The sequence below is a fragment of the Macrobrachium rosenbergii genome, chromosome 5 (assembly GCF_040412425.1).
Source record: "Macrobrachium rosenbergii isolate ZJJX-2024 chromosome 5, ASM4041242v1, whole genome shotgun sequence".
NCBI classification, from domain to species: Eukaryota; Metazoa; Arthropoda; class Malacostraca; order Decapoda; family Palaemonidae; genus Macrobrachium; species Macrobrachium rosenbergii.
The window spans coordinates 25,350,918-25,375,253 of record NC_089745.1 but is presented as its reverse complement, the minus strand read 5'-3'; the positions used below and the strand labels follow the sequence as shown (position 1 = coordinate 25,375,253).

Genomic DNA, 24,336 nt, shown 5'->3' with positions numbered 1-24,336 from the left:
TTCTAACACTCGTCATTTTGGTGTCAATTTAAAGATGAATTCTTGTACTTCATTGTGCTGTGTTAAAAGTAAGTCCAACAAGCTAATCAAAGTGATAAAAGATAATAAAAACTTTCAGACTAAGTGATCCAAAGGGCCAAAATGTATTATCTGAACTACTGTGCTGCCATTTCAAATTATTTGTATATGCAGGCAGTCCTCGGTTATCGGCGGGGGTTCCATTCTAGGGGTGTGATGGTAACCAAAAATCGCCACTAACTGAAAATCGGCGATTTTCGGGGCTTATTGGCGCCGAAAAGCACCAATTTTCGGTTATCGGCACCATTGTTAGGTATGTATCGGCGCCAGTACCCAACTGTCGCTGCCGGTAAGCGGAAATCGGCGATTTTTGGCGCCGAAAATTGCCAATTTTTGTCGCTAGGCGAGCGCCCTAAAACCGGATTGCCACTAACCGGGGACTGCCTGTACAACATACTTGTACAATTATTTCTAATTCCTCAAATTATTTTTAATGTTTTGTAATGTTCTGCCCCTCAGTTTTCACTATACTTCATGCAATGTCCTCCCTTTCATTACTGTATTTATAATTTAATGTTTCATTTTTTTAACCATACTTTATAACCAACTGATGCAATCAGGACTCATGGATTATCATCAAATACTAATTCCTCTTTATATATCATCATTATTTTTCTTTAATTTAACCAGACTATTGAGTTTCAAAGTCCTCACACAGTGGCACTGAAGAATTGTGCATTACTGAACTCTTTTATCCTAGATATGTTAAAGAAATACAAATCTGAAACTTGATAATAGTGAATTATTAGCACCCCCTGACATTGGTGGATAATAATGAGAATTGGTCAAAACAAACATTGCTGCTAATTTACTAACATTTTTCTAGATCATGGAATGAAACATCTGCCATGCAGTATTTTTTCTTAAAAAAAAAAAGACACTTTAAATGCTTCTGTAATCATAAATCTCAAGTAAGTATAAGACATTGTCAACAAAACACAGATGTACCTTACGTGCACCATATTACTGACTGCAAAAAGCAACGCTTTCTAAATAACCATAAGCGTCTAAATCTTCACTTTTAAAATTTCACAAACATAACCTGGCCGGATGTCTTTTCAGCAGTCTTTTTTTTTTTTTTTTAAGTCTACAGCAGGAACCACATTGCGACAGTATAGTAGTTATATGGGAACTTAATTCTAAGGGCAATGACATATTATTATGTTAATATAAACATTGCTGCAAAATTATAGCTTTTCTTGAGACTTCAAGCAATGTAAAATGGAGTCTCCATAAAGTCTCCATAAACTACGTCAACATCATCAATCACAGACCTAACAGTGGAGCAATTCACTTTCTACTTCATATCACTATGCAAGAAGCACACCAATAATTCTGACTGACCTTTCTCCAAATCTTAATCATACAATCAGTCCCTTCATCACAAATGGTTGTGTAAAGACATGACTAATTTACAATACAGTGAAAAGAAAATAAAGGAGCATTTCATTTGGAAGGAGAATAATTTCAGAGGAAACCACACAATAGTCATCATTAAATTTAGTGTGGACACTGAAACTAAATTTAGTGTGGACACTACTGTTTCAGGAGACACTCACCTCCAAGATGGCAAGTTGCTGCATAGGTATCAAGTTGAACAAAACTTACTTTTGTTAAGACAAGTTCTTAAGAGAAGTGTAAGGAAAGTGATGGTAAAATACAACAATTGTACACTTCAAAATATTATTTATGATGATATGAATATATAAAAATAAAATTCATAATTTCTTTTATAAGTACTTATAATTTACAAGCTACTGATAACACGACTTGAGTAACTGCCACTGCACATGTCTGTGTTAAATAAAAAAAAAAAAAAAAAGGAAATACAAGTTCCCAGTTGAAGTAGGTACCAGCAACTGATGCAAATATACTGAAAATTCAAAATAACTAAAACCACAAAGTGAAAATTTAACTGGTCTTGTACCCAACTCTAAAATGCAAATTTGCATGTTTGGAAGGATACTGCAGTCAACTCCATCACTAAATTCTAAGTCAGTTCAACCTATGCAGCATTTGAGGAGCTACTGAAACCTGTTAACTATAACAACTAATAATTATTAACATTTATTTTGTACAGTACAATATACAATGCATAGTATGGTGCAATATCTAGTATATATTGCTGAGTATATATATTGAACTTTGAAAATACATTTAAAAGCCATATTAAATTTCAAAATCCTTTTTTGAGTTACTTCCCAGCTACTAAAAAGCCAATAACACATCCTCATGAAATCAAATTCAGTTTAAGCTTTAAAGAAGTTTTCATTGCAAAAAACATAAAAAAGTTATTGCTATACATAAACAGTACTATTCAGTCATATCTGAAAGTATTACTTTCAATCTCAAAAGTCTAAACTGTGTTTCTTTTTCATTATACAAGTTTATCATCCCTAACAGGCTTAATGCATAGTGCTACTAAAGGGAAATTGTAAATGTTACCTATTCAATCTGAAAAATATAAAATGGTTCATTAAATATAGAAATAAAAGACATTACATAAAGAACGTTACATCTTCCAAAAAATGAAAAATAATCTAATGAATTTATCGGTCACATTCACATGATATATGCATTTTTATATTATTAAATCATAAATATCTTGAAACCCCTCAATTTCCTCACACTTTTGGATACCTTTATTCATGCAAACACTTAAATGCTGATCTATCCAGATGGGATTTAAACCCACATGTTAGGTTAAAGTGAGGCTGCCCTTTTTTTTTTTTTTTTTTTTGTAATGTGGTTTAAGAGGAGAGTGAAGAGATACTGCAACTAGAAAATTCTGAAAGCATTTGCAAAAGCAGAAGCTGGAAATAAATATAAGCAAGAGGAAGGTCATGCACAGGTTTGAAACCCACATGGAAGTTTTAGGGCTGGTTCAGTTATTTCCCCTTTGTAATTCAATGCTTACAGAAGTAAGCATATCCAGAAGCGCGGTGAAACTGAAAGGCTAAGAGGTCTTTGTTGGCTTGATTAAAAACATTTTTAAATAGTGAAATGAAGGATTTCTGTATTATTTGAAAAGTAGAACAATAAATCTAAACTTGTCTGATGAAGTCATCTAATTACCTATAAAGTGGCTCTACTTATATAACTCCATAAATGAAATCATGAACCCTTTTTAGGTTTCAATGCCAATATCAAGAAAGCTGAACAAATTATTTACTATAACTTCCATATACAAATACTCTAGGGCCTACTTTATCATAAAATGTGTAAGATATAAATCTTGCAATTACTAATTTGTGTATCTAGGTTAACCTCTGGGAAGCTCAATAAAAAAAGTCACAGCCTAACTGGCACTTATTCAAAACATCATCTCTTGTCGCATAAGTTTCTCCTCTAACATCAGCTTGAATAAGAAAAGCATACTCTAATTTTTCCTAACGTCAAGTAAGCAATTTAATATTCCACAAGTTATAAATCACCCTAACCTATACCTATAACAGCATTGCATCCAACTTCTTCAATAATGTCCCCAAAATATTGGGCATTATCTTATCCACATCTCTTCTGTTGCCTCACTTCAACTGAGCATGTGCTCCAGTTTATATCACCATATATAAAATACAGAAAACATATGAATATTCATCATCTGAAATACTTTGTGTAATAATTTGTAAGTTCCATTTTATTTGCAAATCTGCTTTCTGGGAGTTTCCTCAAAATATTCTAGGTACCTGTATGACATTAATTTGTTCCTATAATTATAATAACTGAGAAACCAAAAATATAATACTACAATAATTTACCATTGCAAATCTTTCCTAGTACTCTTAAGAAATCACATTTAACTTAGAACAGCTTATTTACTGTTCTAAAGAACTCATACTCATAGAAAAATTAAATACAGTCATGGATGGTTACAACAAATCACTAAATTGAGCAAACTAAATCTTAAACTAACCATTAAAGCAATAAAATTTAATATTAGTTTATCAATAATTGTTCTGATACAGACAATAACAACTTAAATTCACTCACATATATATATATATAACAATTATAAATTTAACTCACATGTATAGTTTACCTTGGATTCTAGAAGACAACAAGCAACATTCTGTTATAGTTCTTGATGCTGGTCCTCCGCACTAGCACTGCCTTGTACCGCATTGTGCATGGAGGTTGTGTACATCAAGAGAGTAGAGGTCATGTTATTTGTGACCATGAGAACAATAATTAAGATCACTACCATGAACACTAATGTCAGATAAACAGCCTTTTTGGCAGTGCGGAGCTGTTCTTCAACAACAGACTGACGATGTAGAAGTTGATCAAGCTGCAAGATAAAATGAAAGCTGTTAATTCTGCTTAAGTCTCAATACTTAACAAAACTAAAAACTACCATTTCTAATCATATAATAGTTTTCTGCTTTTTCAAATTACAGTTAAATATAGCATTAATTAATTAACCCTTAAACGCCGACTGGACGTATCATACGTCGACTAAAATTGTCTGTTGGGTGCTGAGTGGACGTACTGTACGTCGACTACAAAAAATTTCAACCTTCGGTCAACTTTGACGCGACCGAAATGGTCGAAAAACGCAATTGTAAGCTAAAACTCTTACATTCTAGTAATATTCAATCATTTACCTTCATTTTGCAACAAATTGAAAGTCTCTAGCACAATATTTCGATTTATGGTGAATTTTTGAAAAAACTTTTTCCTTACTCCCGCTCAGTAACTCAGCTGAAAATTTCAGAAATTCTTTCGTCATTTTGGCGTAAGTTTTGCACTGTTTTATATTAGCCGTTACATAAAGTTTTATATATGAAAATGTGCGCAATTTCATGTAAAGTACAGCAACATACAACCCATGGTTATAGCTTTTATCAGTTTGGAAATATTTTCATATAAACCACGATAACTGCCAAAATTTCAACCTTCGGTCAACTTTGACTCAACTGAAATGGTCAAAACGCAAATTGTAAGCTAAAACTCTTACATTCTAGTAATATTCAATCATTTACCTTCATTTTGCAACAAATTGGAAGTCTCTAGCACAATATTTCGATTTATGGTGAATTTTTGAAAAAAACTTTTTCCTTACGTCCATGCCAGAAATTCTTTAAACACGTTGTCGTAATGTTTGCACCGTTTTATATTAGTCGTTACATAAAGTTTTATATATGGAAATGTGCGCAATTTCATGTAGAATACAACAGAAAATAACTCATGTTGTAGCTTTTATCAGTTTTGAAAAATTTAATATAAATCACGATAACTGCCAAAATTTCAACCTTCGGTCAACTATAACTCGACCGAAATGGTAAAAAAATGCAATTATAAGCTAAAACTCTTACATTCTAGTAATATTCAATCATGTACCTTCATTTTGCAACAAACTGGAAGTCTCTAGCACAATATTTCGATTTATGGTGAATTTCTGAAAAAAAAAAACTTTTTCCTTACGTCTGCGCCTGGTAACTCGGCCGAACATCTCAGAAATTCTTTCGTCACGTTGTCGTAATGTTTGCACCGTTTTATATTAGTCGTTACATAAAGTTTTATATATGAAAATGTGCGCAATTTCATGTAGAATACAACAGAAAATAGCTCATGGTTGTAGCTTTTATCAGTTTTGAAATATTTTCACATAAATCACAATAACTGCCAAAATTTCAACCTTCGGTCAACTTTACCTCGACCAAATGGTAAAAAAACACAATTGTAAGCTAAAAATCTTACATTCTAGTAATATTCAATCATTTAACTTCATTTTGCAATAAATTGGAAGTCTCTAGCACAATATTTCGATTTATGGTGAATTTTTGAAAAAACATTTTCCTTACGTCCAGCTGCGTAACTCGGCGAACATCTCAGAAATTCTTTCAAATCACGTTGTCGTAATGTTTGCACCATTTTATATTAGTCGTTACATAAAGTTTTATATATGAAAATGTGCGCAGTTTCATGTACAATACAACAGAAAATAACTCATGGTTGTAGCTTTTATCAGTTTTGAAATATTTTCATATAAATCACGATAAATAGAAAAATTCTACTTTCGGTCAACTTTAGCTCAACCAAATGGTCAAAACTGCAATTGTAAGCTAAAACACTTACAGTCTAATAATATTCAATCAATTAGCTTCATTTTTCAACAAACGGGAAGTCTCTAGCACAATATTTCGATTTATGGTGAATTTTTGAAAAAAATTTTTTACGCCCGAAATTACAAATTCATGCATCATTTTGTGATAATATTTTCTCTGTGTTGCTTTGATCATTTTACAATTTGTTATATACCAAAATCATCCCAATTTAGTGTACAATACAAAGAAAAAAAATAACCTGTTAGCTTTAACCGTTTTGCTCACAGCGCGATTTGTATAAAATTATACATGAAAATTTTTTTTTGTGCTGTCATATATGTCAATATTTATATATGATAATGATATTTTTTTTCATTTCTGATGGTTGCATACTAAACTTCAGGCAATGACAAAAAAAAAGAGCCAAAAATGAACTCTTAATCTTAAAAACTAAGCGTGGTGTGATTTTTTGAAAAAAACTTTATTTCCGCTTCGGCGCTAACTCCCGAACGCCGCCGGCATACGGGAGACGTTTTTGTAAATAGAGGCTCGGCGTTTAAGGGTTAACTGGTTAATCAGAGGTAGGCAGCTGCTTCAGGGATGGATCACCCATGCTAATCATGGTATTACACTAATCTGGTTGGGGGCCCTTCTGGGAGAATACTTCAAAATCAAACGGGAGAAAAAAAGGCTCTACAGCCTTGCTTAGCAATTCTTCTAAGGGGACTCCATATTAAATCTGCAGTCCTCAGGACAAGGCTATGTAAGCATGAAGCTGTCTGTAAATGGACAATAGCGAGATCAGAATGGCAAGTTGCGTTGTTTGAAAGTGTATAGGAGGGGTAGTTGTTTTGAATAAGAGCTCAACTGTGAAGGGAAAACTTTATAGAAAAATTCTAAAGAATAAATTGGGACATCCTTAATAGGCCCTGAAACCTCTATTAACAAATTTTTTTAGAACCTATGGATTCAAGAAAGGGATGGAGGGACCTTAGGGTGAATGGGATGCAAGAATAGAGCAGTCCTTTGGTGCCCTAAAGGCTGATACCCCATATCAACTAAGGTAAACTTAGGTGTTTATGGCTTTACTGCCCTAAGTTTCTGTGCTATGCTGAAGTCCTGGAAAAACCAAAACCCCTGCATGCTGTCTGGGAAACTGTCCTCTGTTAAATTTGCCTGCCAAGGAATTAAGGAATTGGCTGGTGCTGCTCAGTTTGGAGTTGCAGCACGTTAGGAAATGTCCAGCATAGGGGGATACTGTCTGAAAAGATGGAAGGAGTCTACCTAGATAGACAGATAAGGCAGTGTAAGGAAGAATGTCAATCACAGGGTCAAAAAACTTGTTAGAATGAAACAGAAAAATCCATATGTATATAATTATTACTGTAATCATGCAAGCAACGAATATGTGAATGACCGAAAATGATCTGACATAACTTCCAAGGTCACTGATGCTGATATAAATAACATCACATTATTATTTCTGGATCGGGGTCCCGTGTCACCCGGTGAAATAGTCCATTCAGCACTTATTTCTAGGTAGTGTTGTGAATTCCTCACCCTAACTTTCTATCTACAATTGAAGGTCCTCATTTTCGGTGGTCACCTTGAAAGTACTCCCTTTTACAAGGTCTGTTTCTGTGTCCAGTTTTCTCCTTGCAGGCTTTTTAGACAGGACCTCGCTTTTGTCAGGTCCTCTCCTTTAAAAAAGGGGGCACTGTCATTGGGTCTGCTATTAGGCAGGAAGTATTTTCTTAATAATTCTAAGCTCATGATCTTAGACGGTGACCACTTAATTATTTTCATTACATGAACTTAGAGGACCTTACTTATGTTCAGGTAGAATTCTCCTAGTTTTCAACGTTTCTATTTAAGTCTTTAATAGCATAAGAATGATGTTTATTTCTCTGTTACTATTTCATAAAATGACAAAACCCCGATCCAGAAAAAGGATTTTGACAAAATTTCTGGAGAGGGGCCCGGTCACCCGGTGACCCACCCTGTTTTTCATTCTCTCCCTCCTTGATAAACTTCATTCTAGTGAGGTGGGTGCTAACATGGAATTTGTAACAGTCCATGAAAAGTGCATGGGCTTGTATCGGCACCTCTCGTTGGGACTTTTGACATTGGGAATCTCTATAGGATAAGGTTCCGTGTTTTGTAGTTCACCCTTTTCCATACGACTCCATCTAGTGGAGCTTTTGCTCTGGGGGTAGTAACTCCAGCATTTCATTTAGCTTTCTCTGGTATCTAGCAACGGAATTACCTAGAAATAAGTGCTGAATGGACTATTTCACCGGGTGACACGGGCCCCTCTCCAGAAATAGATTTTTCCTTTTGTCAAAATCCTTTTATTAAGATAGTTTAACCAGACCACTGAGCTGACTAATAGCTCTAATAGGGCTGGCCTGAAGCATAGAACACATGCACACATTAAATACATGTCCTTGTTTCCATATACACAAAAATAATAAAAAAATAAAATACAAAAATAAAAAATTAAAATTCAGAATAAATTAAATGTTTAAAAAAATTTTGTGTTATTAATTAAATGTCCTATGGGCTTTTGTATTTGCATTATTTACTTATTTTTATATTTTGTCTATTAAATTACAGTTCCTCACAAATGTTAAAATTGGAATGATTGAAAATGTAGATGCTGACAAAATTTCCCCTATCGATATACTTCCAAAGGTTGATAATCGCTGTTGGTTATATTTTGGACAGTCACACATGTTTGACTGTTGTCAGCACTTTGCACTCCGGGCATTCGGGAGGAGGGGCATGTGGACTGTTCATTTGTCCATGTGTCAAACAAGTATGGCCTATTTGCAGACGCATCATAATTACTTGTGTGTCTCTCTCTATCTGATATGATGAACTCCATTTTCCAACACAGGACTTTATTTGTTTCAATTTATTATTTTTACGTTCCTCATTCCATATAATTTGCCATTTTATTTACAATGATTGTTTTTTCTTTCATATAATCATTAACTGGGATTTTTATATTTGCTCTTGTCATGTGAACTGCTTAATTTAGCTGCTTTATCAGCTTCTTCATCTCCTTTAATCCCTACATGGGCAAGGATCCAACATACTATTTCAATATTTTTTTTCCATTATTATATAAATTTGTGGAGTTCAAATTTAATTTGCTGTACAATATTATTTTTTGGGTAGTAACTTTGAACAGATTCTATAGCGCTTCTTGAGTCGCTAAAAATCACAAAATTATTGAATGATATTTGTTTTGTAATTTTGATGGCTACTGTGATTGCACACACCTCTGCCGTGAAGACTGAGACATTATTAGGTAATGAAAATTGATATTTTTTGTTCTGGAATATAGCTGCATATCCTACTCCATGCTGTGATTTAGACCCCACTGGTATATGTTGCATAATGCGAAGTTTTTCATCTTACATGATCTATGGTTTTTTGTCTATGGTGTTCTGGGGTACATGAGTGACTTTTTGATAAATATTTTAAGTAAGTGAGTGCCAGTCTTTACTTTATTCATAGTCCCATGGGGTGGTAACTTCACTGTTAGGGTAACTGTATATTTATATTTAGTGATTCAAACAATCTATTAGCTCTAATTGGGAAAAGTGGTGAATGATTGTTTATAAATATATCTCTTAGATCAAATAGATTTTTTGTTGGTGAATCATTTGTCTTATTCTTAATGCACTTTTCATTGTTATGAATTCTCTATGGAGGAACAGTGGCAGTTTGCCACATTCAACTTGTACAGAGGAGACTGGTGATGATCTAAATGCTCCTTTGCGTATTCTTAGTCCTTCATTGTGAATCAGATCTAATATTTTCAGTGCTGCTCCTGACGCTGAACCATATATTTCGCTTCCATAATCAATGATTGATAACACTGTTGCTTTATACGGTACGTCTATCAGCTCCCCAACTGGTGTGCAACAGTTTTTTAATTAGATTTAAAGCTCTTCTGCATTTTGATTTTTTGTAAATTATATGGGCTTTCCAATTCAGGTGTGCATCAAATATCAATCCTAATAATTTTGCAGTTTGGTTAATTGGTATACAGTATTATGGTTTATCATTTTTAATTCTACTTCTTCACCTTTTTTCCAATTTCTATTTTTATAAAACATGACAGCTTGAGTTTTATCTATGGAAAATCTAAAGCCTACAGATGAGGCCCATTCATCTATTTTTATTATAGCTTTATTAATCATCTGTTCTGCATGCTTTACTTTTAATTCCGACCGGTAGCATGTTACTGATGTTTTTAATTGCTAATGTAAACAGAGTACCGCTAAAGACACTCCCTCATGCAACTCCATTTTCAAGTGGAAATGTTTTGGAAAAAACATTATCTATTCTCACCTGAAAAGTGTGGTCAGTCATAAAATTTTTAATAAATTTAGGAAGACGGATGTATATGTTATTATTAATTAACCCTTAAACGCCAACTGGATGTATCGTACGTTGACTAAAATTGTCTGTCGGGTGCCGAGTGGACGTACCGTACGTCGACTACAAAAAATTTCAACCTCCAGTCAACTTTGACTCGACCGAAATGGTCGAAAAACGCAATTGTAAGCTAAAACTCTTACATTCTAGTAATATTCAATCATTTACCTTCATTTTGCAACAAATTGGAAGTCTCTAGCACAATATTTCGATTTATGGTGAATTTTTGAAAAAAACTTTTTCCTTACGTGTGCGTGGTAACTCGGCCGTAAATTTCAGAAATTCTTTCGTCATTTTGTCGTAATGTTTGCACCGTTTTATATTAGCCTTTACATAAAGTTTTATATATGAAAATGTGTGCAATTTCATGTAAAATACAACGAAAAACAACCCATTGTTGTAGCTTTTATCAGTTTGGAAATATTTTCATATAAATCACGATAAGTGCCAAAATTTCAACCTTTGGTCAACTTTGACTCGACCGAAATGGTTGAAAAACGCAATTGTAAGCTAAAACTCTTACATTCTAGTAATATTCAATCATTTACCTTCATTTTGCAACTAATTGGAAGTCTCTAGCACAATATTTCGATTTATGGTAAATTTTTTAAAAAACTTTTCCCTTACGTCCGCGCGGTAACTCGGCCAAACATCTCAGAAATTCTTTCGTCACTTTGTCGTAATATTTGCACCATTTTATATTAGTCATTACATAAAGTTTTATATATGAAAATGTGCGCAATTTCATGTAGAATACAACAGAAAATAACTCATGGTTGTAGCCTTTATCAATTTTGAAATATTTTCATATAAATCACGATAACTGCCAAAATTTCAACCTTAGGTCAACTTTAGCTTGACCGAAATGGTCGAAAAATGCAATTGTAAGCTAAAACTCTTACATTCTAGTAATATTCAATCATTTACCTTCATTTTGCAACAAATTGGAAGCCTCTAGCACAATATTTCAATTTATGGTTAATTTTTAAAAAAAAAAAACTTGTTCCTTCTGTCCGCGCGCAGTAACTCGGCCGAACATCTCGGAAATTCTTTCGTCACTTTGTCGTAATGTTTGCACCGTTTTATATTAATCGTTACATAAAGTTTTACATATGAAAATGTGTGCAATTTCATGTAGAATACAACAGAAAATAACTCATGGTTGTAGCTTTTATCAGTTTGGAAATATTTTCATATAAATCATGATAAGTGCCAAAATTTCAACCTTCAGTCAACTCTGACTCGACCAAAATGGTAGAAAAACGCAATTGTAAGCTAAAACTCTTACATTCAAGTAATATTCAATCATTTACCTTCATTTTGCAACAAATTGGAAGTCTCTAGCACAATATTTTGATTTATGGTGAATTTAAAAAAAAAAAAAATTTTCCTTACGTCCGCGCGCAGTAACTCGGCCGAGCATCTCAGAAATTCTTTTGTCACTTTGTCGTAATGTTTGCACCGTTTTATGTTAGTCGTTACATAAAGTTTTATATATGAAAATGTGTGCAATTTCATGTAGAATACAACAAAAAATAACCCATTGCTGTAGCTTTTATCAGTTTTGAAATATTTTCATATAAATCACGATAAATAGAAAAAATTCGACCTTTGGTCAACTTTAACTCGACCGAAATGGTCAAAAACTGCAATTATAAGCTAAAACACTTACAGTCTAGTAATATTCAATCAATTACCTTCATTTTGCAACAAACAGGAAGTCTCTAGCACAATATTTCGATTTATGGTGAATTTTTGAAAAAAACTTTTTTTTTACGTCCACGCGTTACGAATTCATGCATCATTTTGTGATAATATTTTCTGTGTTGCTTTGATCATTTTACAATTTGTTATATACCAAAATCATCGCAATTTAGTGTACAATACAAAGAAAAAAAATAACTTGTTAGCTTTAACCGTTTTGCTCACAGCACGATTTGTATACAATTATATATGAAGTTTTTTTTCGCAGTCATATATTTCAATATTTATATATGATAATGATATTTTCTTCATTTCTGATGGTTGCATACTAAACTTCAGGCAATGACAAAAAGGAGCCAAAAATGAACTCTTAATCTTAAAAACTAAGTGTGCTGTGATTTTTGAAAAAACTTTTTCCGCTTCAAGCTAACTCCCGAACACCGCCGGCATACAACATACACTTTTGTAAATAAAGGCGGCGTTTAAGGGTTAATACTGCATACCTCCATGTAGTGTCATATGCCTTTTGAATATCAAAACAGACAGCTATTGTAATTTGCTTTCTTTCAAATCCTCTACATATATGGTCTTCCAAATTAGACAGAAAATCTAATGTAGACCTATTACATTGTGAACCAAACTGGGTAGGACTCAAATTTTATTTTCATGAATGTGCCATTAAGTCATGAATTTACCATTTTTTCCAACAACTTGCATATACAACTTGTTAAAGAGACAGGTCTATAATTATTCACAAAACACTACTAGGATCTTTTCCAGGTTTCGGTATAGGAATTATCATCACATTTCACCATTCATCTGGAAACAAGTTTCAGAGCCATAAATGATTGTAAAATTTTAATAAGTATGATTTTGCCAAAGGTGCTAGGTGGCTGATCATTTCAAAGCAAATATCATCACCTCCAGGAGCAGATTTATTACTGTTCAAGAGAGCATACTCCAATTCTTCCATACTGAATTTCTTATTATAATATATCTCTTCCTTTGTCTCAAAATTAAGTATTACAGATTCTGCTTTATTCTTTATTTTTTTTAAATGTTTGTCCAAATTTTGGTCACTGCTTATTTTGGCAAAACTTTCCCCAAATATGTTACTAATTTTGAAGGGATCTAAAAATTTTTAATAATTTTGAAGGGATCTAAAAATTTTTTGCCATTATCTAATATAGTTTGTCTGGGTGGTCTAATGTTTGTTCCATTTATTTTCTGAATTTTTCTCATACTTTTTGAATGGATGTTTCACATGTTAATTCTGATACATATGATCTCCAAGATATTATTTTACCTTTTATAACTTCCTTTCAAAGTTTGGCTGATGTTTTATTATATAAAGGTTTTAATGCATCTATTTCTAATAATATAATTGTCATTTTTAATATATTTTCTTCCAGGAATGGTTTTGATTTATTTATTTTATTGAATCTTCTGTTTAGAGTATCTAACCTTCTTGCTTGAGAGCGTTTTTCTTTAACTAATTCAGATAGATCACCTGACCACCAGGAGACTTTATGTTTTTTATTATGGGGTTTCGAATGAGGAATAGCTTTGTCTGCTGCCTTTTTAATGAAAGATACGAAGAATTTGTTTGTCTCATTGTGATTTCTCAAATAATCATATGGTAGTATATTTCTGGTATGCAAGTTAAAAATGTCCCAATCTGCTTTTTGCATGTTATAATGTGGAGAGTATGGTTTTGGTTTATTATTTAATAAGGATATTATGGGAAATGATCACTTGAGTAGGAGTCATCACAGGTATTCCAATCTAGTTTGTCAACTATACTTCTTGAACAAAGGGCGACATCTACTGAGGAAAGTGTTCCATGGGTTTTGGAACAATATGTATTCACTTCGTTGTCATTCAGACAACAGAGGTTATTAGTGTTCATTAAGTTTCCTATTTTTTCTCCATCTTCATCCGGTGTAATATTGTTATAGTCCCATATTGGATTATGTGCACTGAAATCTCCTACAACTAATATGGGATTCTTAAATTCTTTTATTATTTTCTGTAACAGGTTTAAATCATACTATTTATTAGGCTGGTTGTATAAGTTAATAATACCAAACATATTTCTATTTTCACTGTTATTGCTGAAATTTGTAATTCAGTGTAATCTATGTCTACTTTGTTATATATTTTATTATGGACATATATTGCTCTTCCTAAATTATTTTCATTTTCCTTTGATATTGTGGCTAGTAGATATTTATGTATATTTGGAACATGTTTTCCTATGTGTTGTATACATAAAATCAATGGTTTGTATTCACTTAAAAGTCGTTGGACTTCTCCTAAGTGCATTCTCATAAATAATCCATTTATACTCCACTGAATTACATAAAGATTGAATGATGTAATATGAGAGTGATCAAATTACTTTAAATTATTTAAGCTGATATTTTCCTAAATTTGATTTAAGTTAATTTGTATTTTTGTAGGTCTTGATTCATTTTTTGTTGTAGTTTGAATCTGACTTTCATTAACTGTTACATTTCTACTACCTTGATTTAATTTAATTTTTCCATATTGATTTTCTTAAGAATACTATCTACAACACTGATATGTTTTTCTTTGTAATATTCAAAGCGTTCAATACACATGCAACCTTATTCACAAGATTTGATGTTTGTTTTTTCCTTATTCCTATACCTCATGAAATTTCTTATGGTGTTGGTTAGGCTTTCTTTACTTACAGTTTTATTTTTGTGGCACTTAGCTACAAAGCAATTACTACAATCGCATATATCTCCGTGTTCATCAGTTTGCTGCTTTTTCTTAATTTTTCTTGTGGCACCTATAACTGGTGGTGGGTGAATTTCTTTTCTTTCACTGTAGTTATCTATATTTTGGTTTTCCTTTTCACCTGAATTTTGTGATTCTGCTCTTGGAGGTATTATTGTTACCATGGGAGACTGTTTGATTTACAGTAGTGTTCTGTTTCTGAACTTTAGCTTTTTGTGAGATTGGGGTTATTTACCTTTTTAGAGCTTTGTTTGGTGAAATTAGGTGGGGTCTTATCTAGTTCCCTCTTCCGAGTCATGTTATCTGTTTTATCGCATTCTTGTGATTTTAATTCTTCTTCGTCTTCCTCAATGTCATTATTTGTATCTATTTCTGGTAAAGATATAAATCTATTGTCCCCCGTGATAATGTCATTGTTGTATGAAATCTCCTTAGAAGAGTTCTTTTGAGCATGTATTTTTTTTTGTGGTATTTCTTTATTTCTATTATCATTCATTTCAGTTCAGTAATCATTTTATTTTGAATTATCTCCATACCTAAAATTCTTAGCTGGGTCATTCAATCCTCTCACTTTTAGTTCAAACTTTACTTCCCTGATCGACATTCTACAAACTTTGCTTCCCTGATCAACATTCTAGTTCATTCTTGTAGTAATTTAAGTTCAGTATTGTAAATATAGAGCACACATATTTTAGATTGGGCATGATGTTCTAGGCCACAATTTATGCATTTTGGTTGGCCACAGTCCCAGCGTGTTTTATGTTCTTGTGAACTGCAATAGGCACATCTGGGAAAATTTCTTCATTTAAAGGCTGTAAGGCCATACTGTATTTGCAACAGTTCTTGCATTACATGGGTTTGGGAACAATGTCTTAATTCCCTATTTAATCCCAATATTTTAGTTTTCAATGGCAAGGTTTGGCCACTGAACTTTATCTTTGCCATTTTGACCGATTTATTTTTGTCTTTCCTTCTTGAGATCTCATATATTTCGCAGTCTTCACAGTTGTTGTATCTTTTCTGTAATGAATCTAATAACATTGATTTGTATTGTATTTCTTCTTCTAAATTTGGTACTATGACTGTGCCTTGTACACTATTCATGGTATTATGCCTCGTAACGCTTATATTTATGTTCTGTATATTTTTAATGTTTTGATAACTTGCCGACTGGATTCTGACTGTTGTTTTAACAAACCATTCCCTTTTTTTATTTTTAATTTGGCTTATGTGATGGGCATCAGTCAACAAGTAATTTTCCAATTTTACTAAAGATATATCTTGGTCAGCTTGTAAATTCAAAAACCTTGACTAGTTTGATTCTCCAAAGAGGGAATCAAAGTGAACCAAGGTTGAGTCAGGTCTGTATTTTCTTCTGATTACTCTTTTAGGCTCCAAAGGGCCCATAGTTGAAAAGTTTGAACTATTTTTTTTTGTTCCTTTTTTTGTTGGGGACACACATAAGAAACATCTGGCTCAAGGGAGAATGGTTCCAGTGTAACAATGCCAGGTCCTTTTTTCACAGGGATATCCTTTTTCTAGCAGGGGTCATTAACAACTGGAGAATTTTCAATCTCCAAGGTGGGTGGGTGCAGAGGTTGTCATCTGTGCCAAAACAGTATCATCAGATGGCCCATGGGTACTCGACTATTTATTCCTACTATTCATAAAGATTGAATAATAATACTAATAAAATAAATTAAACCTGAAAACTTAAAAAAAAATATCATTAGCATTTCATGGAGTTTATTCTTACATCAATGGCACAAGGGAGAACCGACTCCCAAATATCCATGCTCCTACTCTACCCCACAGGGGATGGCACAACATGATTAGAGTGGCCCCAGTGTGAGCCAAACCCGCTTGCTAGGGCCAAGAGTATCACGAGAATACAATCATCCTCACCCTAATTGTATTATGGGCAAACCGGATAGAATGCCAAGAGTCCCATCCCCAGACCTAGACCCCCCTAGAATCCATGGTCCAGCCCCACAGAATAATTCTGCCCTTGAAATATCAATCTGATATCTCTCAGGTCCGAACATTATCGGGTAGCTGATGATCCTACCAGAGTTCCCACTATTTAACTTCAGATATAAACCCATCCCAGCTGTGATATCTTTTCCTATTTATCAGGTCCAGTAAATTTTACAAAAAGTGGAAAATTCCACAAAATTAATCCAAAGAAATATATAATATATGAGACTCTTGGACTCAAACCCAGGAACAAATTCCTGGTGTTCAAGAGTCCCCTCACATCAAGGCAGTCCCACATCGAGAGGGGATAACATCGCAAACTTAAGAACTTTAAAATGTTAAGGTATTAAACAATACTGTAAAAAAACCACTTTTCTTTAAAAAGTAAGAAAGAGCTTGTCATATAAGCTTAGAAGTGCCACTGGTGGCATATATAACATCTTCCCCAAGTGAACTATCTGCACACCTAAAATGGTAAAATCAACTTTTTAAATTAGCAAAATCTTTTCAATACCAGCCAAAATGTAAACATACAAAATACAAGATGACATGCACCCATACAGTTAAAAGCATTACCATACACTCCAAATCCAACATTAAGATCTGATTTAAAGCCATCGGTAAGCATATAACTAGTAATGTACTCAAATGTGAAGTGGGAACCTCTTGGAAGTTTGCAAGGCAGAGTTACTGGTATATACTAAATTCATACGGCTGTGAGGATTTAGTGATCTCCATAGCATCTTACAAAGTTACCTCTCTATTTGCAGTTTCAAATGCATTAGAGCTTGTAGCTTCTGTAACCTATACTAGCATCTGATATTTGAAGATTGGTGATGCAGATCCATAGGTATATGTAGTTCTCTTGCATCAATTAAGACTTAAAACAGGTAAGGACTTGAAGCACCAATGGCTAATCTAATTACAGTAAGGTGCATAGAATCTAAAACTTTTAAATGGCAAAGGGTGGCTGAAGAGTTTATCTCATATCCATACATCAATGTACATAAAATACGGGCTTAGTGCAATTTCAGGAGTGTCCGAAAATCTGTGTCCCAGGCACTTTGTTTTCAGTATCTTAAGATGAGAGACCCATGTTAAACTCCAGTCAAAAATTAAACCTAGAAATCACAATCTTCACTATAGGTAATTCTTTACTGTAAATGTGTGGATGTAGTCCACAAATTTTCAGGAATGAGGTAGTTTTTGGTAATGGCCAGAACTGCAGTTAACAGGCATTGTACTTAAAATTTATACCATGGTATAATTTGAAGGGTATAATTTGAAGTGTTTAAATGATTCGAAATGTGTATAATTTGAAGTGTTTAAATACGTGATTAATATACCGGTCAATATAATAAAGAATTATGCTTTAGTGAACTTACATTACATTTCATTTTCATGTTTTGTATAATAATGTATTCTTAGTGTCATTTAAATTACTTATTTAATTCTTTTTGAACTGGATACTTTTACATATTTTGTGTTTACAATCCCTTAGTTTTTTTCAAGATGCTTACTTAATTTTGTTTCACATATTAACATTTTGATGACTTAATTTTGTTTCATGATTTTATTTGAGAATTAATTCAGATTTGTGTTTTCAAGTAATAGTAATTTTTCTTTAAAGTAAAATTGGGAATACTGATTTATTAATTTTGAATTAAAAATAAATTTTTGTAATTAAAGTTTTAGAATAGTGTTTCATTTGCTCACCACCAGTGGTAGGAAGTGATTGTACATAAACTAGAATGGTAGATAGTTTTGTTCCTTCAGTTCTGCTGAAGTGACTCTAATTGGGGAGACAGTTACAGTAATGAAGTGATGCCCTTTTACTTTAGTATATTTCTTGTTTAAATATTGACACCTCACACTTTTGATAATTTTTCTAGGGGATCACTGTTGCCTTTAGAGTACTCAGCCGTTAAGTTTTGAATTCTATGATTGGTGAGTGTAATAAACAGGTACTTGGAACACTTCATGACTATATATATATATATATATATATATATATATATATATATATATATATATATATATATATATATATATATGTGTGTGTGTGTGTGCATAATAAGATTAAAATTGCTCGTGATTTTATGTATCAAACACAACCAGGAAAAAAGTGAAAAAGGTTATAATTCCTGACCAGTGTTGGCTTTATTGCTAATCCATCTTCATAGGACTAAAGTTCCTTCTTTAAAATAGATTTCTTGCATATTTCTTTACATTTTAATGGATCAAGGATGATGAAAAGGAAAGAGGAGCTCCTGGTGGATTTGAAAAATTTGACCTGTCAGTAATGAGGTTAGGGCTCCTCCTATAAATCCTTATCAAGTGCAATTATTTGGTTTTCAATCATTTGTATGTTCATATGTACTGCCCTGCTACCATATATATTATGAATTTTTAACACTATATCAGTCCCCTGAAAATGGCTTAGTTAGCAAGAAAACCAAAACTGGTCAAGATTTCAGAATACAACTGAGATGAATAATACCAATATTGGGCAGTTAAAGATAAACAGTGACTGATACACTAATATGATTTTTTGAGTGTCTCAGATGGACTTATAAGCCTTTGAGTTGACTCTATCCAGGTAACTCCATATAACATTTTCACTTTCACAAAATCTTCCCTATCAATAAAATGACAAATTTGAATTAATTTGTATTTTTCATAGCTAACAAACCTGCAGTCTTAACGTTAGGATAAATCTTCTGGTGCAAGCTGGAAACTGGTAGAAATAAAAACAAGAATTGTTTATGCAAGAAATTGGTGGCATTTGGCATCCATCATGGAGGTGAGATAGGAAGCGGGCAGTGACCTTATTTCAATCCTGTGACGTCTTAGTTTTCTTCAAGCCCATTGTTAACTGAGAGAGGGGTGGCTAGAGGTGGGCTCAAGCCCATTGTTAACTGAGAGGGGTGGCTAGAGGTGGGCAGCAAATGTTAAGATTGCAGGTTTGTTAGCTATGAAAAATAAAAATTAATCTAAATTTGTTATTTGTTCATACGCAGAACAAACCTGGTCTTAACATTAGGATAGACTCACTCTTGGTGGGAGGTAAGAGAATCCTGAACAGACTGGAGGGTTAGCACACCCGGTCATACTTCCTGAATAAGAGAATTCAAAGGAAGGAGACCTAAGCCTCTCATCTGTTAGATATATGGGTATCCAACAGTCAACTATTGGGCTCAGTCCAATGCAGAAATTCATTGCATTAGAGGAAGTTAAAGAGCTATATCTATTCAGATAACAAACTAAGGTAGCCACCTATACGCGTTTGTTATCATTCGTCTCTCTCCTTGCTGGAGAGAGGAAGGGTTTGATACTGCTAGGTATATTTGTGCAGAATAAAAACAATCTAACAGTAAGGCTACTTCACTCACCTGTATCTGGCCTGTTCCAGCATATGATGGAACCATCTTCTTACCACCCATAGCTAGAGAAGAAAGGAAAATGGGAGAAGGAAGAGACCAGTCATCTCAATCATCCTCACTTTCATACCATCATCTTAGGCAAGATACAAAACTGTCCCACTAGAAGCACTGGATGAGCTACACAACTTGTTGAGCAGCCACTACCGGACCCAAGGAAAAAATGTCCAAGTACCTGTGGGCAATGTCCCTCAGGTAAAAGGAAGTGAACATGGTTTGGCAGAGCCAAGATTCAGCACTGAAAATTCTATGAACAGATAAGCTCTTCTTGAATGCCAAGGAGGAGCTTAGTCCTCTGATGTCATGTGCTCTTGCAAGCACAGTATTGGCAGTAGAAAATGATGATGAGGAGTAAGCATGCCTAATCACTTCATGAAGCCAAAACGAAATAGTATTCTTGGACACTTCTTTCTTGATCCGGCCTGTGCTAACAAAAAGCCTTCGGCATCCTGGTCTGAGATGTCAAGTCCTTTTTAGATAGCAACGCACTGCTCTGACAGGGCAAAGGAGCAATTCATCTGGATCGTCGTTAACAAAATCCCCAAGGAAAGGGATGGGAAAGGAGGTAAACCTGTCATCATGAACCAAGGGGTTCTGAGTCTTAGCCATGAATTCCAGGACAAATTCAAATGCTAATGATTTCCAACCCCTGGTATGTTTAACATCAAAAGCTAGGCCATGGCGTTCACTCACTCTCTTCGAAGAAGCCAAAGCTAGAAGGCAAACCGTCTTGACGGCTGTGGTCCTTTCTTGAAGATTGCGATGAGGATTGCCGTCAAGAACGGTGAAGCAGCAAGTCAGATGCAGAACTGCGGTCGTATCCATCTCTATGGCGGTGTCTAGTTGTAAGTCCGTCACAATCTACACGACCATGTCTATTCACAAGTCCACGTCTGAGGGAATCAGGAGAGGAATCACGATTTCTTCTGGGCGACAGTGATTTGGAACGAAGATGTCTAGGGGGCGGAGGCCTGACAGGACTTCTAGAAGATTCTACCACTCGGGATTTCTTGATTGGAGCCTTGTCGTCCTTCTCTAACTTGAACAGGATGCGTTGGAAATGAAGGAACAACTGTAGAGTCCTTCTCAGCACGAGATTCTTGATGGCGAAAGGTTGACGGACGAGACACATTTCCCACAGGAACACGTACATGTGCAGGAGAAATACAGGCATGGTCCGAAGGCGAAGAAGAAGAGATGTTCTTCTGTTTCTTGGGGAGTGGGGCTGTAACAAAGTCCTTAATCCTCCAATGTCTGATGCAGGAATGAACAGGAGCAGATGACTAAGATGAGGATGACAAAGAAGATGGCAAAGACGGAGATCTATGCCACCTCCTCTTAAGAATACAGCCATATTTCTCTTGAAGGGCCAAGTCGACAGTGTCAAACACAGTCTGACCAAGAGAGGAAGCAGACTGCGCAGCCGCAGATGACGTCATAGTAGAACTAGGCTGTGACATCATGGGAGCAGACGAACTCTGTATGTGAGCTGTTGGATAGATGCCTACACCAGGACATTTCCTCTCAGGCTTACAGGAACTTTTAGCTGGGACTGCATGATAAAAACCAAAACACATGCACACTGAACACAAAAACAACAAAGAAACATGGGCAAAGGCTAAAACAACTGGCCATGGAGAGGAAAGAGAGAAAGAAATGACCCCTCTCAATGGCGGTAAGAAGAAAGCTAAGATGTCACAGTGTTAAAGCAAGGTCGCTGCCCGCTTCCCATCTCACCCCCATGACGGATGCCAGATGCCACCAATTCCTTGCATGAACAATTCTTGTTTTTATTTTTACTGGTTTCCAGCTGGTGCCAGAAAATTTATACTAACGTTAAGACCCAGGTTTGTTCTACATATGAACAAAAATTAATTATCGTAAAACTGAAAATAAAACTGTATTGTAATAGGGAAAAACAGCAGTGTATACAGTCTATCCATAAACAAGTCATCATTATAATTATCACACTATACCATTTCTGTGAATATGTATCTCACTTCATAATCTAGAACCTGCCCTTGGGTTTTTATTAAGTGTCCAAATTTTTAACAGTACCTGTATATTTGAACTGACAGATCCTAAGATTCTAAATATGAGCATCATTTTACAACCTGTCTAATGTGCTTACTATTTTCCTAATACTGCATGAAAAATATCCACAGCCTGATACAACAACTTAAGAGTTTACCTTAGAAATAACTTCTGCTGGAAGAGTAGATGCTGGAGAAGGAGAATACGAGCTTTCAGAGGCAGAATCACCGGCAGAGACCCCAACACGCAGTCTAGTTTCAAACAGATCATCTTTGTTAAGTGACTGTTGGAATAAATAAATGAAAAATAGTATTAAAAGATGCCACTATATGGTAAAACAAACCTGCAATTCGAGAATTAATGAGTATTAGGAGGAAAATTTAATTAAAAATTACTAGCAAATACACTACCTTGGGTTTTGGCAATACTATGAATAGCACACAATCAAATTACAATAAATGGATTTCCCTTAAATATTCAAGCCCTCTGACAGGCTGCTACACATCAGACCTAAAACCAGCAATATGGATTTGTGTAATCTAAGACACTTCCTTGACCAGGAAGGCAAGAAACAGAATAGCATACACAGAAGAGTATATTCCCCCTAGTTGCCCCAATTATTTAATTTTACACTGGTCTAAATTTCACATTTCAGAAGTAATCTTTCCGGAAGCCTTATATAATAAAATGACTTTTTTTTTTATTTGGGATGGATCTTAAATACTGTTTAAGTTATCTTATATCTCCACACCGATAGGCAAGTCGGCATTCAAACAAAAGATTGAATGGCTGCCCAGATGACTCGCTAGTACACCTGTTCTCCACCAGGTGTGTTTTGAATGTTTTAGCTTGTCAAAATTCTCCTTGCTGCCATTGAGTATAGGCGCTTGTTGGTATTTCATGGCTGTTTGCTGCGATCACTGTACTGTACATTTATTTTTCCTAGGATGCCTCCACTGTTATCAAGGCTAAGAACGTCAGGTTCTGTAGGAATAATTACTGTGTTAGCAGGATGTTTTGGGAGAGACACACTGTTTACACCGGTTGCAATGGTATAAAGTGTGATCTTGAGAACAGATGTGAGGCAGTAGGGATTTTCGAAACTTTCTGCGTAAGTTCATTAGTATAGAAAGAGAAGGGAAACAGACAGATTATGAAAGCAATAAGTTAGGTCAGGTTATCAACCCGTCATTTCTCTCCCTTCTCCAGGTCCTTCATCTGTAGTTATCCATACTCAGTCTAGACTTTTCCTTTGCTAATGCTTTGGTTAGTACTGAGTCTTCCTCTTTAGCTCCACCTTCCGCTCCCCTTTCAGTTCAAGAAAAGCGTATTGAGAATTTAGAACAGGACGTACACCTTTTTTGGTTAGTACAAGGTTTGTCTGAATCGGTTAGAGAACCGGTCTGGGTCCCCCCATAGTGTGCAATGATTTTCGTGTTCCCTTATAAGAGGTAAGGTGTCGGTGCCCTCACCCATCTGTAACTCGAGCCTTGGACTGCCCTGCAACAGCTGGAAGAGTCCACTGCCAGGAAACTGGGTCGGTTCTTAGGGCGATGTGGTTCTGTGCCCTCCATCACCTGCCTCTCTGTTTTTCACGCTCATAGTCTCGTATAATGTGTTAGCCAAAATTACTGTTTTGGTAAATATTAATCTTTGGTACGTATATGGCTTCTGCCGTCATTAGCACCTAGTATGAGGTTGTTAGCAACAATAGGACTACTTATATATGTATAGATAGTTTTATTATAAAATGATGTCTGTAGCGAGTTTTACTTATTCCGATGTCATCTTTTCCTCGTTCTAAATCCTTGTCTGCTAGCCTATTCCTCTTTCTCTGA

At 34.6% G+C, this 24,336-nt stretch overlaps 1 protein-coding gene across 5 annotated transcripts in view; it reads right to left on the bottom strand.

Annotated features, from left to right (window-relative positions):
• Window positions 1–800: 800 nt before the first annotated feature.
• LOC136838613 (motile sperm domain-containing protein 2-like) overlaps window positions 801–24,336 on the bottom strand; it is a 108,585-nt gene continuing 85,049 nt past the window's right edge. For 4 of the 5 annotated variants that reach the window (XM_067103876.1, XM_067103879.1, XM_067103874.1 and 1 more), the window contains exons 9-10: window positions 22,656–22,781; window positions 2,133–4,366 (exon numbers count right to left, since the gene is read on the bottom strand). In XM_067103876.1, coding sequence (XP_066959977.1) covers window positions 4,151–4,366; window positions 22,656–22,781 — 342 coding nt within the window. In that variant the 3' untranslated portion in view covers window positions 2,133–4,150. Of the gene's footprint in view, window positions 1,873–2,132; window positions 4,367–22,655; window positions 22,782–24,336 lie in introns of those variants that run through there. The other variant, XM_067103878.1, reaches the window with a different exon arrangement.